Genomic DNA, 19,489 nt, shown 5'->3' with positions numbered 1-19,489 from the left:
CTACAGAGAGAGACCTTTTTGTTCAAGGGGAAGATGATGTTTCTAACCACGAACAGCTTTTGCATCACTCTAACACTCCAGACTACACTGCTAAAAAAAATGAATCAAAGCTCCTGGACTGTGGAAAGGCAGGAGAACATGTCAAAGAGGCATACTTGCTCTCCTCTCCACAACTCCACCAGTTTCTCCTTCTTTTCAGTTTTCTGTTCAAAAGATTTAGTTGTTAATTTTCCACTAGGTGCATGATGGGAAATACTCTAAATTATTCTAGTTGTAGTCCTGCAGTTAGTGATCCTGTAAGATCTCCAGTCTTTGTAAAATCTCAGTCTGAGACTAAAAACTCTGTGAGTTGACACATTGTCCTTAGGTGAGAGAGGGTGTCAGACGGTATTCTTTAAAAGTATTTTTATAGTCTTATAGTATATGGAAAGCTTTCACCGCCTGATTTAAATGCAGAACATATGTTTATGGACCACAGCTGCCTTAACTGGTTATGTTGTTAGACTTCATTCTGATCCAACACAGTGTTATGGCTGATTTATAAAATGTGTCATTATCACATAGTCTGACTCCATAATTTACATTTCTCTAAGAAACGTCTGCAGCTCATGTATCAGAGCATCACAGCTGAGCAGATGGTGAGTCACACTAGAAGTGGTCGATAATGTGATAAAGTGAAATTATCGTTTGATGAAGTGTTTTTAATGGGGGAGGCAGCTTCTGAGTACCTTTGCAGAGTTATATATCGACAAGAAAAGGTCTGTTTCGTTTTAGTGAAAAGATCCGTGCAGGGATTTTTTTTTCCCTTTTAAAATGCATATTTCTCTCTTTAACTCCAAATCCATTTAGTTCTGTGTCATACAAGTCCGTCTGGAGCTCAGAATTGTTGTAAACTTTGAAAGCCGTGTTCACAGGAGCTCTGCTGTGATAGGCTGCGTTTTAGATGAAGTGAGGGTCTGGTTTAAAGCTAGTGTTGCTCTGAGCACGGCCTTAATGTCCTGTCAGGAGGTAGAGCAGGTTGGTGGCAGCTCATCATGAGACCTGAGCAAGCGGCAACCTCCGGTGTTGAAAAATGAAGCCAATGAAGAAGTGCAAAATCCTGCTGTTCATCCAGGCTCCACTTGAGGCTGGCTCCAAGAGCCCCGGAAGTCACATACACACCACAGCCAAAAATGACCGTTTTTACAGAATAATTAACATGTTTACAGCCTGGAACAAAAACAATGTTGACCTGATTAGTTATTGTCCTTATGGACACACCGTACAGGAAGATCTTTTTGTAACGCAACCGTTTTATGAACGATACGAGTTATGCATAGTTAGGCGAGTATCTGACCCGAGAGCAGGCGGGCAGGATTTAACGGTTTGTCTTAAAACCTGCCTCAGTTTCAGCTTTCAGCTGGTCGTTCTGTTTGGCTAAGACAGCATTACCAGCATGGTGGCTGCCCCCGATGAGCCTCTGGAGCCCCCTGATGGGTGAACAGATGGGTGACGACACTTAGGCTTCGTCCATTGATATTTACAGTCTATGGTCCAATACGTTGAGTTGGGGTCTGTAAATGTGTGTTTTTTTAAGTGTTAATATGAGGTTTACTTTGTCTGTGTAGGCGGAGCCTGTGATCCTGGACCTGCGGGACCTGTTCCAGCTCATCTATGAGATAAAGCAGAGGGAAGAGATGGAGAAAAAAGCTCAGAAAGACAAGCAGTGTGAGCAGGCGGTCTACCAGGTACACTCACCTGTCATTATACTTAATCATCCTCCAAGAGTGTCATCACAGACACTCTTGACCGACAAGTCAAGTAAGACTTGAGACGACATGAAAGCAAGCAGTTTGACACGCCAAGCGGCTGCTCTCAAGTCTCATCAGAGGCTTCATCTGCCCATTGTGCTGATTTCACCTTCCTCTGCTCTGCCTCCTCCTCCTCCTCCTCCTCTATTTAATTCCTCTTTTTCTTTCTCTGATGATTGTTAAATGATTTTGTGAATGCTGGGAAGCTGCTGTGTCTCGCTGAGCTTACCGCCTACTCCGGCTCCTCCACCGGCTTAACTCTCCGCCTCTTCTTCTCCCCTCTGATCTCTGCCTCTCCTTCCTGCCGCCGCTCGTCTGCAGACAATACTGGAGGAGGATCTGGAGGACCCGGTCTACCAGGTAACTTCCTGACCAATCACATCACTGCTGCAGCTTGCTCCTTTCTGTGTGTGCTGTGTGGAAGCAGTCCCTGTTTGGTTATAGTGTGGGGAGAAAAAAAAAGAAATATGGAGGCTTGGATGTCTGCAGGAGACGGTCAGATGTGTGTGATTAAAGGTCGAGGATATGTGTGCATGTCTGAAAGGTGAGGTGCATGTTGTTAAACTCCTCCCCATGTTTCAGTGAGATCTGTTCTTTAACTTCTGTTTGATGAGAACTTTTGACAATGCTGTTTCACTAACCTTCTCTGCAGTTTCACCTCTTTTCTCTCAGTTTCTTCATCTTCCTGCTTCTTGTTTTCCTCTCCTCCTTACGCTGCTGAAATCGTAGTACATTGTGTTTGAGGCGGGACACGAGCCCATCCGTGACCAATCAGAAGAGAGCATTTATCAGGTACCCACAAGCTTGCTTCATCTGCTTGTGTCTCCGTTTTATTTCTCATATGGAACAACAGAAGCTGCTGAAAGTGTTAAAAGTAAAGAGATTTAATCTTCCATTAGCTTGGCACTAGGAGGCAGCTACATCACTCTTTAATGGGATAAGTATATTGTGGCCCGCTCATAAAATTAATGGCTTCTCTTCTTAACTCATTAAAATGTAGATAGAGGAAATAAAAGGCGGTCAGAATGAGAGGAAAGAACCAGGCGGCACTCCAGAGAGGCCTGAAAGCTACAGCTAGAGCGACCCCAGAGAGTGCTTACTCTGGGTGTGCTCCTCCAAGGGGGAGGTTAGACCTCCAGGGGGATGAGGAGGGGGCAGGGTGTACAGGGGGATGTGGAGGTTATTCCTGGGCTGTGTGGAAGGCAGACCCCTCCTCCTTTTCTCACTACTCCCCTCCCCTCTTTTTTCCCGAGGAGATGAAAGAAAGCGAGGGGGGAAGAAAGATTAATCACCAGCCTCTCGTTTGATCTTTAAATAAAATGGATTGAAAATAAACGGAGTGCTGCTGGCGCGTGCACAAACATACACAAACAGAAACACACACACACACACACACACACACACACACACACACACACACACACACACACACACACACACACACACACACACACTTATAGAACGTGAGCCAGAGCCAGCCTCCAGCCACAGAGGAACTGATGTATGAATAAAGATGGCAGCTTCTGGAAATAAACATGTGAAAGAAGTGAAAAGGCATTGAGAGGAGGAGGAAGAATGACACAGGCTGTGCTGGAAAGATATTCTTCATCAGAGCTGTTTTCTTATTGTACACACAGTTTGATTAGTTCAGCCGAGGGAGAGAACAAAACTTCATTTAAAACAGGAGAGAGAAAAAAAAAAACCTACAGGAGTCACACGTATCAGTGATCATCGGCCGGGGTGATACAGAAATATTACATGTCTCCATGTGTGTGACACGTGAGTTATTACATGTCTGTGCCGTGATAAGCAGCCTTATCCATCCTTTATTAGAGAGAGAGAGAGAGAGAGAGAGAGCGAGAGAGAGAGAGAGAGAGAGAGCAACACCTCAGATCGACTGATCAGCCTCATAGATGAGCTCTCACTCCAAAGATTTTAATTCTGATCCTCACACACACACACACACACACACACACACACACACAGCAGTGATTGATTATGTAGGTATAGAGCCAGGTTTTAGTGTGTGTCAGTGCTGACACAGTGACGTGTATCATGCTGTGATTAAAACTGAGCTCTCTCGGCTGTTCTGGGCGGCTGCAGGTTCCCACCTCTCAGCAGAAGGAGGGGGTCTATGACGTCCCAAAGCGACACCCAGTGAGTGACCGAGTGTTTGCCCGTGACCCCTCAGCCTGCTGCCTCCCCCTCTCAGACAAACCTCTCAGCTGTCCCATCCCATGTGCTCCTTTAACTCACGATGTTCACATGGCAGCCATTATTTCTCTGGCGTCAAACTCCGGGTGTGAAGGTCAGATTCCATTATAATGTTGTGCTGCTGTGCTTTGGGTTTGCCTATCATATAAACAATCACCAGCTATGGTTATTTCAGTATTTCTCCATTGATCAGCAAGGCAAGGCAAGTTTATTTATATCGCACATTTCAACAACAAGGCATTTCAAAGAGAGATCAGCAACTGAAGAGTGAATGAATTTAGTCAATCAGGAGAAACACTGGGCCATAGTTCATAGAAATACAACATAGACTTATTGATAACCCATTAGACAGCAGATAGGTTTCACATTCTTCAGAAGAGAAAATGTTCAAACACCACTTCCAATACTTCCATCCTGTCCATGAAAAAGAATGGACGCTTACACGTGAATAAATTCTGACTTTTGGAAGCAGACCATGGGTGAGGTGTGCTGATCAGAGCTAGCAGTCTCCCCCGCACCCCCTGCCCGAAGTTGGTGTTAAGAACATGGTATAAGGGGGGATTACAACTGAACTTGCATGCAGATAGCTGTTTGGATTTTTTTTTAAGGCTAAATCGTTCTTCGATGATTGCAGATGGGTTTAGGGATCGCATTATTGGGCGATTACTTTCTGGTCATTTTGCTCTCCTCACGGACTGTTCTGCAAAAAGCTTCTGCTTAAAACTCTTCCAACACACAAATCCAGCCCAGTAACCTTCACATTCTGCTGAAAGGAGATGACTCAGAACCAGAAATAAACAAGCTACAAAGGTAACCAATTATTTATTTAGATCACAAAGAGCCAACAAAGTGAAACTACTGAAATATTAAAAAACGTACTGGTAGAAGGAAAAGACCTTGTCAAACAAAAAAGTAATTATGGACTTCACTGAAGACATCTCATCCTGCATTGTTTTCACTATCGTTCTGTTGCTGAAAAGTGATATATCAAATTCTTAAATTAATATCATTTGCCTTGAGCACAGCAGCATGACGTTATAACAGCCATTGAGTTTGCCATCCAGAGTGTGACATCACATGAAAATGGCTGCTGGGTGTATATGTTGAATGTTGCACTCATTCTACTTCCTGATATTCAATCTTGATATGTTTTCTCCCTCTGAGAGGTTTGCTGAGACTCGTGCTCGTGCTGTGACTGTGGTGGCTGCAGATCTTCCCCTGTGCTCCGTGCTGCCTGCTGCTCCTTGTGGTTTACCGGGATACTGTGTGTGAACAAACTGTGTGTGTGTGTGTGTGTGTGTGTGTTGTGTTTGCTCGCTTCATGAAGCATGGCTGTGGTTTGCAGAACCAGAACAGACCTGCATGACCTTCTCCTGGAATGAAATGTGTTTCCTGTCATGGATACAAATGATACGTGTTACCGTAAATGTGCATGGGCTCATATTTGAATCTATATCTCAGGATGTTGATCAGTTTTTCATATGGTTCATGCGTACAAGTCCATGAGTATTTGCAGAAAAAAATCTATACCGTGCGTGTGTAAAAGTGTGTGTGCATGCGTGTGGGTTTAAGGTCCTGTTATTGGCTCACACCAGCGGTGGTTATAATGAAAGATGACCTTGGCCGCTGTCAGGCTGCACTATAACTCAGCTGCTCTTTTATCTGCCCATAAAGATGCTAGTTATATTCCTGCCTGATTTAATCTGCTAAAATCCCCACACACACAGTAACCCGGCTGCTGTCCTGTGTGTTGTATAGCTCAGTATCCAGTCAGTCTGTGCAGAGCCCTGCAGCTCTGTGTGCTCCCCCTGCAGTCGCTCTTTTATCCCTAAAGCGCTAACACTAGACTCCTCCACCTCTCTCCTGGCAGTCACAGTCCCTCTCTATGAATTCTGGTTGCTTGGAATCAGTCTCGCAGTTTTCTGGCTGCACATTATCCCCAGCTTTGGTAAGAAGCTTACAGGCACCATCGTATTCCTGTTCTCCCCTCACCCAGGCCTGAACACATGCTGCGTTTTGGATTGCCTTTGTGTTGGCAGGTGTCTCAAAGTGAACAAATCCAATATTTCTCCCTTGTTGTTGTGCAACCACTTGGCCCCGTCGTCCATACGGGTTTAAATAAAGCAAATTCTAGTCTGTATCTGCTTCCCAGCCAGTCACAGGGGGAGTACATGATCCAGAGCTATAGAAATGTTCAAATTGACTCCGTATCAAACTGCTTTATTGTAATTTCAAGATACGTTTATGTGGTTTAAAGACAAACCATGACTAAGGCTGAGTTTAGACCAAAAAAGCACCATAAACTCAATGACATGAAGCTCACGGGCGAGAGTTGAATTTCAAATAGCTTAGCGTGTCTTTATGTCTTAAAATATTATGCCCTTTTTGGGGTTTGTATATTTAATCTATGTATCTACTTTTGTATGTTCACAATAGCTAAAGTTCGAAAAAAGTGTCTGTTTTCATGTACTGCTCCTCCTTGCTCCCTCTACGCTCTGAGTCCGTCAGCTATGCTCTGCTGAGCCCACACTGTTAGACCCCACGTGGGCCAAGTCTGCTCTGATTGGTCTGCCGATCCGCTCTGTCGTTATTGGTCAGTTGCTCAGCACGCTTCTCGGAAATTTCAACATGAGCTGCAGGGCTTGCCACAACGAGCCAATGGGCTTAGATCAGTGATCTCACACTGACAATGACGCCGCACTGACAAATGTTTATCGAGGGGGGCTAGAACCGAGCGTTACATGCAGCTAATGCTACAGCTAACAGGAGGACGTAGGAGAAGCCGTGTTTCCGCGGACTTTTTGCAAATAGATGTGCCTAAACATGGACAGGACACATGGAAAACACACTAAAGAGCATATAAAACCAGAAAAAGCATAATATGGGACCTTTAAAGTCGGTCAGTGTTGACAGTCCTCAGGGGGCCTCAGAGGTAATTGATAAAAACATCCATTTAATAAACAAACATTTTAGAAGTTGTCTTTGTGTCCTATCAGATTCGACAAAGGATGAATTGAGACGTTTTACAAATCTGCATTATGATGTGGTTATTTTAGCATCCTTTAATCCCATTAATTATCAGCAAATCAGCAAATTCTCCTTATGTCAGGTCATACCAAGGCAGTTAGTTAGAATTCAGCCTCCGCGTGTAAAATGAGGTGATGATTTGCTTGGATTTTGGTCCGCACACAGAAGTCTGAGAGGGCTGTTTTTCCTTTCTGTGTTCAGCCTTTAAAGCATGTTGTCCTTCAGTTGGTCAGTGATGAGTCAGCAGGTCTGCTAAGTGAAAATACTGCATCACATCAAACTGTTGATTTCAACAGGATCAATGAGAAACAGGTTGTTTGTGAAGCTACAGTGTTTTACATGTGGCAGAAAATAAGTTTTATCCATGGAGCATTTTAAAACAAAGCCTGAGACTTCATGTGTCAAAAAAGTTTAATAAAATGGCATCATAATTATTATTAGAAAGTGTATAATAAAAACTATAAATATTAAAAAAGTACAGATTTAACACCATACTTAGAACCTTTTTAATATCTTGTATAAAAAGCCATTCTTCACACTGAAGCAGGAGATGTGTTTGTGAATTCTGGAGAGACCAACCAAAGCAATTTGTTCTTGCAGCACAATGAGAATAAAATCCACATTAACACCAAGTTAATCAGGCTGCTAATTACTGAGGCGCTTTATAGTCCAAACAGGTAGTTCAAGTTAGTTATAGGTCAGCTTTATTACTGATCTGAGCAACATTGTGGGTAACTATCTTAAATTTATAAACAATTAGCAATTCAATGAATTAACCCAATCAAAGTGTCAATGGTCCCAATACACTTGACGATAATCACAAGGAATACTTAAGAAAAAACATACTTGTGACAGATCCAACCAAACAAACAGAGTTACAGTGGACGGACATCTACGTAAACATTGTGGAGAAAATCAGCATCTGTACTACAAAAAACAATCAAGACATACAAATCTATTGACTCATAAAGTTTAGGACTTTGGTTATTTCCAGGATGTATATACTGAGATTTGTCAGATGTTTTGTGTGTTATAAGGACCAATGTAATGACCAGCAGCAATGACATAAAACACAGCTCTACAAGACGTGGTCTATTATTAACAAGTCAAACAACTTCATACTGACAGAGACCTGCACTCGTATAGCTGGGCGATGTTAACAATAACAGACTGTGGTTGTTTTATATAAATTAGACAACAAAGTTAACAGCATTAATGTTGAATGGAGAATAAAAAGTGCAGAGTTATTTGGTCAGTGTCAATAATTGAAGAGCTGATGGATGTTTTTCATTCTTTCTGTTCAGTTAACATAAACACATCATCATTATGTTTGTGTGACTTCACAGAGTGAAAACGGCCCTCAGCATTTTTCTGACTGTTTATTGTAAACTAACTTTGTACAATCTGAGGAAGAGTCTCCTCAGCTGAAAGACTGACAGCCGATTAGATGAGATCATTACTGCGAGTATTTACACTACACCTGATTCTGAAACGATACCATCGACAGAGGAGCGACCTCCTGTCTGTTGTTTACTCTGTCACCTTCTTAAAGGAGACAAATCAATAAAACAAACACACTTTGAGCCACTTTAATCATGCCGAGTCCTGGCCTGTAAACACGCAGTCCAGTGTAGAATAGTGCCACCGAACACATCACCTCTGCATGGCTTTCAAAGACCTTGATATATGAGATGTAAGGGACCTTAAGGTGCAAAAATGTGTGTGTGTTTCACAGTGTGTGGCAGTGTTTTTAGAGCGATCAGTCAGACGGTGGGGAATCAGTGAGGTAGCATTAATTAAAGGGGCTGCAGTGACTGTATGCAGAACACATGTGCGCAGGTAATTACTGTTTCCCTGGAGATGGTTAATTGATAGGTGGAGGCTGCACTGATAGAGATAAAGGGCCTGCCAAGGAGAAGGTGAGAGTGTGTAACGGGTACAGAGGGATAATTGGTAGGGAGAGAGAGAGGGAGAGAGAGAGAGAGAGATGGTCAGAGGGAGAAATAGAGGGAAGAAAGATGGAGGAATTTGCAGCAGTCGCAGCAGCAGGTTGTGTTTGTAAGCGAGGAGAACAGTACACGTTTAATGGTTGTAGGGTTGTACGTATGTAGCATTTGAAATTGGTACTGCAGTCAAATTCAGAAGATTGGAGAGAGGAGCTTGCCCACTTTAATCGCTGCAACACCTGTTGGTTTTCCACAACAACTGGCAAACCAAGAGGTCTGGATTACGGCTGTGTCGGGATGTCTTACCTTCTCTGGTCAAAACAAATACATTCAGGACCAGAATCAAAACTTAGGAGGAGGACATACTGGCTGCTGCGTTGTTGTCAGAGAAGCAGTATTTCAACATAGAATTTCCATGTTTAATGAACCTTTATGACAAACATCCAGTAGAGAAATTACAATCATTTCCAGAAGTGGTGAGCACCAGGTGAGCTGTTATTGTTCCTCATAATCAGCTAATGATGTCTGCACTTCCGTCTCCATCCAAAGAAAAACTCAGTAATTTTCTAGTGCAGCAGCTACTGTTGCTTTGCCAAACCAATCAGCAGATTATGTCTCTGTGCCACAGCTGGGGAAACATCTGCAGTACTTGTCATAATATCAGAAAACCCCTGAGAGGAATGTGAGAAACCGGTTAACTCTGGGGATCTATTTCTTCAATGGGCAGAGAGTTGAACTCTAATCTTTTCTTTTTGGCTTTGACTTAAATGTAGCAGCTTGACAGCCGCAGTGAAGGGAAATATTCCTTTATTCTTTGTTTACATTCAATGGCCAGATACATCTGTGGTCCTTAAATGCAACATCCACACAGTTATGGTTTAAAAACAAAAAGACAAACTGACCTCTAACTTCATAACTGCATAAAAGAATCCCCTCTACATGTTGACATTAACAAAACTAACCAGAGTAACCATGCGCTTCCTAACAAAAACATCGAGCTTAACAAACCAGTCATTCGGTCCAGCACAAAGGTTCGGTCAAAGCATGATGGGAAATGAGGCATGATGAGCTAATTGATTTCCAATAACAATTTGGTACTTCAGCCTCTTGTACTCTAATACTATTTTGCGCCACCGCCTTGTAGAAGTCCCTCGTTCCCTGTCCATATCTACGCGAGCGATTTTCTCTTTTCTTTCCCCTGAATTTGTTACAGATGATGAAGTGTTATATTTTAGTTTCATTTATGGAGATCAAGCTTGTGAAGCTGCTGAGGGAACTAAAAGAAAAGAAACATTTTTCCTTCAATATATCATATAACTACTCCTCCTCCCTTGCCCTGACATCGAGCATGTTAGATAGTGCAGCTCCTCGGTCTCTCGCTGAGCTTCCTGACACAGGGGAGTCGGCTTTACAGAAACACAAGGAGGGTTTAAAACTCTGCACTTTAGACTAAAGGTAGGGATGATCTTTAAACCTTTTTAAATCTTTACTCTGCTCCGAAAAAAGAAACTCTTTCTGTGTGTGAGTGAGCGTGTGCTTTGTGATTATACAACCCGCATAGCTTTCTTTTTCCTCCTTTAAAAGCCTCATTCCTTTCTGACTCATCCTCGCTGTGATTGTGTGAGCACATTTCATCCCACCTGTCATCTAACACCGGGGTTGTGATTGCAGAACGGACATCAAAAAAAAAACCACCACCATCCTCATCATCAACAACACCATCATTTTCATCATCAGCCCCTCCAGCCAGAGCACACTGAGCCTCAGCAGCAGCAGCAGCAACAGGCAGTGGCAGATCTGATAGACTTAGACCTACACGAGGTGACTCAGGTAAGGCTCTGTACGTATGAATAACACGGCACCGGGCCGTCATGGTTCAGAGAGAAGCACGGAGGGTTTACCGGCTCCATTCTACGTCCTAAAGGTTACCTCCTGTCTCCTGTTTTTATCTATGCCGCAGCACGTTTGTTCCTCAGTAGTCCAAAGTCTACTCCCAAATCTTGACCCCTGCCATTTATGAATAAAACATGTAACCGTGGTGCATAACAAGAAGCAGGCAGAGTGTGTGAGCGCAACTGTGCCTTCACACCTGCAGAAAGTGTAAGAGAGGGAGAGAAAAACATCGGAGGAGCTCTGAGGTCTGAGTGGACGTAAAGGTCAGATTTTCCGTCACAGAGCGTGAAGGGGGAGGGGGTCCGACAGCGGCGGTCATTTCACCTGCAGAGTCCAGCTGCTTGGAGTATATTAATGAGGAGGCATTTATAACACTCTGATAGTTACAGCAACATAACTCCTGTACTGCTGCCACAGGCAAGCACAAATATAAAGATTTCTTTACAAGTGGACAGAAAGCCTCTACTGGCCAAAAGCATAACTGCTGTAACTAAAACCAAGAACGAAAAAAAAACAAGAAATCTGACCAGTTTTGTAATATATATGATTCAAATGTACTAAAAGCTAGAAAGCAGAGTACATTTACAACATCTTTAGGGTCAAGATGAGCTCAACTGTCTTTGTGCCCATGAAGAGAGAGTTATTGAGTTACTGTCATCATGAAAGAATACGACACTCATGGCCGCATAATGTTTTTAAAACCATCAACTTTTAAATATGAAGCCAGGTCACATCTAGTTTCAAAGTAAGTAGGGTTTAGTGTGGACTTTACACCAACTTTAGACATCATTTGAACACAGCTGGTGCAACAGGCCACATGACTTTAATCTCAGTGTAAAGACAGTGTTTCTGAAAATGTGTTTTTATGAGTTAATCCCACAGACATCCTGTTATCATGTGGATGCACCGTATCTTGGAGACGGAGGTTATAGTTGTGTTGAGTTGATTTTAATCTGCAGCTCTGCAGAAACATTAGTCCACATTCCAGCCTCCTCTCCCCCTCCCCTCTGTGTAAAAAAAAAAAAAAAAGAATCCCCTAACACAGCCATCTTCAGAACAGAATACCCACAGATCCATTTTCTGATAGATGTAAAAGAATGCTGTGGTCCATATGTGACCTAAAAGAGGGGAGATATTCTAAGAACATTCATTATCTCCAAAGAAATTATCCACATCCATGATTTATGCTAATCTCTGTCCATGTATTCAAGGCTTAAATTCCTTTACGACTAAAAATAGAGATTCGTTCACTTGCCACCGGCCTGAAGATATTATTAATGTGCAAGAAAAGATGAGATACTAAAGAGGAGGATCATGGGGAGACTGTGAAAGGAAACAGAACAAATTCAGATCAAATAGAACGGCTGCTGTGTTTGATATCTGCTCCCTCTGAGGCACATCACACACTCGCTACCACAGGGAGCAGTAATGACTGTCCACAGGAACACACTGCTACAGTAATGATGCTAGGGGGTGTGGCTGTCTGCTCACAGAGCAGCTGGTGGAATCATCTTTATAAAATAAGCTACTGTAAGAAGAAGCGTTATGATCTCCAGAGGGCAGATTCGGCTGTTACAGCAGCACAAACACAGATCTGAGAGGGACAAGTGAAACCTAAATAATGGGAAGTGTCCACCTTTTCCTCAGGAGCCCCAACTGTGCGAATGATAATGGATGTAACTTTTGGCGATTTAGTCCAGTTGGCTTATTACCATGTTTTTTTTTTGTTTTTTTAAAGAAGTTTCCCTTCAATTTAAAATGTACTGCTGTAAGTTGCTCATCCCCCTTCAAGTCAGCAGCGACAGAGAAACATCTAAAGATGCTCGTTCAAAGTTACGTCATCTGAGGCAACTTCTCCTGCTTTTTAGAATCCAAAATGACGAACCCAAACCCCTATGGATCAAACTTGATCAGTAGTAATCTACATATCCAGAATTTTCCCTGAGATATCTGACCCAACCTGGGGAATGTCAGCCTTCCTGAAAATTGTCTAGAACGTTTCTAGACATTTTCTAGAAATGTCAAATTCAGTGCATCTTTAAAAACAGCTACAGTCAGCCTTTTCAACACACATCTACACGGTGTGTTTCCCCCCTTATCAGCGCTGAACACGACTCTTCTCAGATCCACTCAGTTGTTATATATAAACAGACGTTAGAGCCACAGTAAACAGAATGTAGACTGGTCCAGATATAATCAACCAAGATGGGGACCTGATAGTAGACGGCGTAGGTGTGACCCCATTATCCTTTTTGAGATTTAACAGAGGGTGTTTTTACTTATGAAGATTGTTCCTTTACTCCAAAAATAAGGATTTAGCATTCTGTTATCATGGCAATTATTAGTTCTGGTTCTCCATGATTCATGCCCGGTAGATATAAAAGTGGACGTATAAGGAAAAAAGGTTTAGAAATAAAAGACATGGAGTAACTCTGCTCTGTATATGCTGCAGATGACAGGCTGTATAAATCTTGGTAGGTATGTCATCATAATCATTTCATCTCATTATCCATCTCTCCTCCCCCCGCTGTCCCCTCCTCTTCCTCTGTGTGCAGCCTCAGTGCTCAGGTAGGAACACTTCAGGTTATTGTCATGCTGCATGCAGACTGTGATGCATGCTGCATCTAAACGTAACCTACACCACACTATGCAGAGCTATGACCGTGTTGTTGTTTAAACTGACTTGAAGGGTTTTCTTTCTCTTCCCTCAGAATCTCAACCAGTTAGAGATTTTTGGAGACATGTCGACGCCGCCTGACATCACCTCTCCGTCGGTGAGCAGCTCTCATACGTACACACTCTTATCGTTTTCACCCTACAAACTGTGTCCCCACTGATGTTTTCCTCCCATCACACCCTGCACAGACCCCCGCCTCTCCAGCCAACACCCTGGACCCCTCGCTGGGCCTGCAGCCTCCGACAGAACTGTTCGCTCCCTTCAACCCTGCGTCTGTGCCCTCAGGTAGCTCCTTGTTCACTCTCTGCTTAAATACAACACAGCTACAGGCGGAGGGGAAACAAACACAGCAGGAGGAGATATTCAGAGGCAGAGGGCAGAGGAGAGACAAGAAAGGAGGGCAAGATAAAATGACGGACAGAATAGAAATGTAGATGAAGGGAACAAAAGGTGGTATTGGTTGTGTGTTGAATATGAACTCCATCATTAGCTTGCAGCCTCAGATAGAGATGTCCGTGGGGACTTTTGCAGCCAGTGAATAGAAATAAAAATCACTGAGATGGTTATAGTCTTCTATAGACGCATGTTTGTTTTAGTTTCCCTATTTACTCTCCTGAACCTCCCTCTTTAGACGTTCTGATATCAATTCCTCCTTCCCACTGTCCACTCTGATTAGTAGATTGGAGTGTCTGCCAATACCGATACAATACGCCTCTGATACCAGTTCAACAACAACAAACATAGTATCAGTACAAATATGTTTCCTTGCTGCCGGATTTTAGTTTTTGGAAGTCAAAAGCCATTTTCACACTTGCACTCTTGAAAACTTCTAGAACATTTCAGGCAGACTGCTCAAGAATTATGAATTATTATCACAGTGGGCGACTATCACTGGTGCACAGGAGGTGTGGGGAGGCTCCGGGGGGAAAGACATAACATAAAAAGGACAACTTAAAAGTGGAGGACACAGCAACAAAATAACGGAGAAGAACAAACTGGCAAAAGAAAACATAATGAATCAGTTTCATTCTTTGCACTGATATTACACCAGTCACGTGCATGCAGTCTACGGTCTTGCACAGCACCCACTTGAATTTTAGTGAAGATTTCCTGCTCGGTTCACTCACTCATCGGCTCACCTTGACTTATTGCGGAAAAATTGCGTAAAAGGGGCTGGCAGGAAAATTTCAGATAAAGGCAGAACAAAAAATGTGGCTGTTTGGGTTCACACATGCAGCTCACCCTAAAAATGTCAGGACGTTTTCTGGAAATTTTATGTAAGTGCCATAGCACTAAGAGGATATTCTTGTTTCTGTTTGCAGTCTGAGTAGCTGTGGCCTCTTGTTTTTTTCTGCAGGAATTGGTTTTATGTAGCAAAAATGTCTTTGTAAAGAAGGTTAAAGGTATTGTCTATCTATGAAGATATAGTCTTTAATTAATCCTATCAACAGACATCTGAATTTAAGTGCAGAAAAGAATCTGGTTGTAGACATCACCCCTTTGACTCCAAGTCTGTTCTCCGGTGTGAAGTCGCCAGTTGGACTTTATATGATGAAAAGCACAAGGAGAAGGAACTCTTACACTGGTTATTACGAATAACAGCTTGTTTCATCAGTCGCTCCAAGAGGCTTTGTCATTGTCAGATGATGGGCCTGAAACCAGCTGAGTTTTTGGATGGACTGATGAAATATGGTAGCAGAACGTTGCATTGACCTGTGAGGAAATTATTAGAGTCAGAACAACTGTACCCTCTCCCTCCCTCTGTTCCTCCCCTTGTCCCTCTCTGACATGTCAGAGTAGCAGGGCGGCGGGGGTTAAATGTTGGTTTCTTCTGCTGCAGGTAACAACAGGCGTGCAGAATGAGGAGAGCAGTCAGTGTGTAATAGAAACAGATCCTGCTGATGAGTTTCACAGGTTTTAATGAGTGTGTGTAGAGCTCTGTCGTTTCATAATGACTCTGCCTCATTCTGGAGGTAATTATGAGAGTTCACCATGACCATTAAGAGACAGCAGCACATTATCTGCAGGCAGAAGTAGGACAGCTCTCTCTGCTGATGCATGGCTTTATTATCCAAACGCAGAGTAGAAGAAAGCAGACACACGGTGGGGGATTTTAATCATCTCCTCTACGTTTATATTTTATCTTTGACCTCAAACTCTTCACCCTGTCACCACCAGGTTATGTGACGATGGGGGCCGTCCCCCCTGGACACTGGTCCCAGCAGTTTGCCGCTCAGACGCCGCTGGCCTTTGGGGTCCAGTCTCCTCTTGGTCCAGTGGCCCAGGTCCTGCCAGGCGGTCAGCCTCTGATCTGGGGCCAGGCCAACATCTTCCCCGCCACCCAGCAACAGTGGGCGGCCATGGCGGCGGGAGCCTTCCCCCCCACAGCCTACCTCCCCGCCCAACCTGTGGGCACACTGCCCGCCGCCATGTTCCAGGCGCTGACCCCGGTCCCCACTGTGACTCCGGTTGGCGAGAGCCATTTAGCTTCTGGAGCCAGCGCCTCAGCCCCCTCCCCCTCCGCGTCGTCGAGTCCGCAGCACGGGGAGAGAGCGAGGAAGATGGGCAAGGAGATGTTCAAGGTGAGTCGATCAAGAACTCAGAATCCAGATGAAATCTACTGTTTTCTACGTTGTGTTTATTAAAATAACTCAGCAGCTAATCCCTGATAATCTGTGTTGATTAGAACCCAACATACTGCAGGACATACAAAACTGTCAAACACACTCCATTGTCATTTCTACAGTCACTTCCTGCAGCTGTTTGTGTGTTAGGTTATGTTGTCTGTATTTGCTGTGTGTTCTCTCCCTACTGCACATATGCTCTCAAATGTATCAAGACATAATGGAGGGGAAATAGTTGCCTTTATATGATAGTGAACATTAAAGAGATGTCAGGGTATAAAGGGAGAGAGAACAACTCTGGTATCTGACCTCCAAGAAAGTGTGGGCAACATGACTTGTGGCAAAAGACTGAAGCAAAGTACGTTATTTTTTTTAAATAAACAAACCTTTTGCATTTAGCAGCCCAACTTGAACATTTAAAACATCTAAAACTGAGACTTTTAAGAGAACCTACTGACCCAGTTCTGGTCTGAAACTCATCTCTGCTTTGTTGTAGACACACAGCAGTCAGACGGAGTTACACCCATGTAAATTTAGGAATGGAAAATTGTAAATGGACTTGAGCTTATATAGCACTTTTCTAGTCTTCTGACTTCTCAAAGTGCTTTTACACCGCAGGTCACAACTACCCATTCACGCACTAATGTAAGTGGATGCTATGTAGTGAGACCATCAGTAGTAACTAATTCATACACATTCATACGCCCCCGACGAAGCAGCGGGAGCAATTCATGGTTAAGTGTCTTGCCTAAGAACACATCGGACATGTTGCTGCAGGAGGAACCCTCGACCTTCCGGTTGAGAGACAACGACTCTACCAACAGAGCCACAGTTACAATTTGTTCTCAGACCAAACATAGAAATCTCACCACTTCTCATTTGTAGTATTTTGTACATTTAAGGGATTTAACGGAGAGTAGACAATCTTCTTTCTGTCATAAAACTGACTCACACTTGCTTTTGTAATTAAATGGTCGTGATGAGACTTCTTTATTGTGTAGTATGGATTCAGATTACTTCTGAAAAGTTGCTAACAATTGTCTGGATGGAGCTCGTTCTCACCTTGAAACGTGAGTTGAAGTCAGGTTTGCAGTGTGAGCCTCTGCTGAGTTTGTTCTACCAACAGTTCACTTATTTATGGTTGGCACCAAATTCACTGAGACATGTTTGCAACAAAATGCTTCATCTGCAACGAAAAACAATACAGCTCTGGTTTTATCTGCATTGTGTGAATGATGTTTCTGAGGTTTGAACACTGTGTCCTCACATTTAAAATAACTAGGACAAGTTGCATTTTTAAATACAGTGAGTGATGAGTTTCTCTGTTTCCTTGCATTTCAGGACTTTCAGCTGGCGAAGCCTCCGGCCATGCCGTTGAAAAAGGGCGAGCAGCCGAACTTATCGGGAACCTCAGATGCATTCAGCACTTACTTCAGCCGTGTGGGCACCGCCCAGGACACGGACGACTGTGACGACTTCGACATTTCTCAGATGAACCTGACGCCGGTCACCTCCACGACGCCGTCCACCAACTCCCGTGAGAACCCTGCGTCTTCATCTCAGTATGATGCTCCTTCTGTCTATAGCTGTGTCTGACTCCCGAGTTTCCTTCCCTGCAGCTCCAACCCCGGCCCCCAGGCAGAGCTCTCCCTCCAAGTCCTCAGCCTCCCATGTCAGTGACCCCCCCACGGACGCCACAGACCCCCCCACGGACGACTCGTTTGGGGAAGCAGAGGGCAGCCCGAGTCGCAGTGGAGAGGAAGACGCTGTAAGTGTGTTTAATAAGTGTAACCTGAGCTCAGATGTGCTGATAAATCACCGAGCTGCCGTGTTGGCGGGAAGGTAATCACTGCGGCTGATTAGTGTGTGCTGTCCCTCAGTGTGTGTGTGTGTGTGTGTGTGTGTGTGTGTGTGTGTGTGTGTGTGTGTGTGTGTGTGTGTGTGTGTGTGTGTGTGTGTGTGGGTGCAGATGCGTGAATTTTACCTGAGCATGCCTGCAGAAGTTTGTGCTGCGGCGTGTGTGTGTGTGCGCGTACGTGCATGGTCAACACAGCGTTAAATTAGCTGCTGGGACTGTCAGAGACATCATTAAGCTGTTATTAATACCAGCCAGGTAGCGTCCATACATCACTACCTCTATACGGACAGACTCATCTGTGCAGATAGACGACGAATAATGCCCCAATTCTTCTTCCAAAGGCAATTAATATTTATTTTCCTGCAGCAGCCGCTCCTCGGTCTCGTAGTGAGGGGAAATTAAGAAACGATGGGATGATAAAGAGAAACTCCCTCTACCATTGACCACAGTCCTTGTAGTCTAAGTGACCTTCGAGGAAACAAGACTTTCAGCACTCTCCGTGACGCTTCTCTCTCTCTCTCTCTCTCACTCTTTTTGTGTTTCTTCATGCTCGCCTCTTTCTTCTCTTTCTCTCTCCCCTCTGCAGGCGTGAGACATTAGTTTTTATGCCTTCAATCCGACTATTATTGAAAAAAATAGAGGACTTTCACACTGCTGGAAATGTCACCGGGCCTGGATCACACACACACATGCAGGAGCTTTATAGAGAAATGTGGCGGCACTGAGAGAGAGCGAGTGCAGCAGAAAGGTTACAAAGGGGGAAAAAAAGAAGGAGAGAAAGATGGAGAGAAGACAGAAAAACAGCCTCCCGCTCTCTGTGTAAAGAGAGGAAGTTTTTGAGGAGAAAAGCAGCCGATCAATAGATTGAACTGTGCAGAGTCTTTTGTAAAGACCGGGGTAAATGAGTGCCTCTGTGTGTCTGTAAGTTTGACTGTGTGCGTTTGCAGGTGTGTGTTTCCAAAAGTCGATGGTGTGTGTGTGGGCTGTGGTTTCCTTTTTTCTACTGACACCTTTTCTCTTCTGCCTACTGTGTACTCTTAAAGTCTTTAGAGATTTCCAGGACTCCCTAAAATCATGGTATTTCATCTGGATAAGCGTCAAATTGTTTCTCTTCGACTCAAAAAGTCGCTGTGTCCCCTATGAATCAAACATATAAAGTTGATGTATGATTTTTAACTAACTTTGATCTCAACCTTGATCTCTACCTTTACCTTACTAAACGTATACAGTTGAACACAAATTAAGCAGACCAGTCCCATTGGTAAGCTGGAGGCTCTTTCTAAAGTTTGTGAGGTTTTGCACAAAATAAATGAACTACTACATTGAAATCAAAACACAGACTTCCTTAAGTTGTTTGATTTCTGTGTTTTAAGGAGTCCTGATCTTGCAATCCTTTCCTATAGTTTTTTTCTTCTTTAACCTATTCCCTCCTCTTACACTCCTCCTCCTCTCTTCCTTCC

General features: G+C 43.6%; 2 protein-coding genes across 11 annotated transcripts in view; one reads left to right on the top strand and one right to left on the bottom strand.

Annotated features, from left to right (window-relative positions):
• The window catches only part of bloc1s2 (biogenesis of lysosomal organelles complex-1, subunit 2), a 287,967-nt gene that overhangs the window by 68,953 nt on the left and 199,525 nt on the right, over positions 1-19,489 (bottom strand). The gene's annotated exons all lie outside the window — the stretch shown is intronic.
• Positions 1-19,489, top strand: part of dab1a (DAB adaptor protein 1a) — a 109,899-nt gene that overhangs the window by 82,899 nt on the left and 7,511 nt on the right. For 4 of the 10 annotated variants that reach the window (XM_061031871.1, XM_061031863.1, XM_061031854.1 and 1 more), the window contains exons 6-15: positions 1,608-1,727; positions 2,112-2,150; positions 2,520-2,582; positions 3,894-3,947; positions 10,649-10,807; positions 13,582-13,644; positions 13,736-13,832; positions 15,726-16,129; positions 17,513-17,708; positions 17,791-17,939. In XM_061031871.1, the coding sequence (XP_060887854.1) occupies positions 1,608-1,727; positions 2,112-2,150; positions 2,520-2,582; positions 3,894-3,947; positions 10,649-10,807; positions 13,582-13,644; positions 13,736-13,832; positions 15,726-16,129; positions 17,513-17,708; positions 17,791-17,939 (1,344 nt within the window). The remainder of the gene's footprint in view (positions 1-1,607; positions 1,728-2,111; positions 2,151-2,519; positions 2,583-3,893; positions 3,948-10,648; positions 10,808-13,581; positions 13,645-13,735; positions 13,833-15,725; positions 16,130-17,512; positions 17,709-17,790; positions 17,940-19,489) is intronic. The other 6 variants (XM_061031912.1, XM_061031889.1, XM_061031897.1 and 3 more) reach the window with 6 other exon arrangements.

Source organism: Labrus mixtus, chromosome 3 (assembly GCF_963584025.1).
Source record: "Labrus mixtus chromosome 3, fLabMix1.1, whole genome shotgun sequence".
Lineage (NCBI taxonomy): Eukaryota > Metazoa > Chordata > Actinopteri > Labriformes > Labridae > Labrus > Labrus mixtus.
The sequence above is the reverse complement of the archived record's forward strand: the minus strand, read 5'-3'. Positions and strand labels throughout refer to the sequence as shown.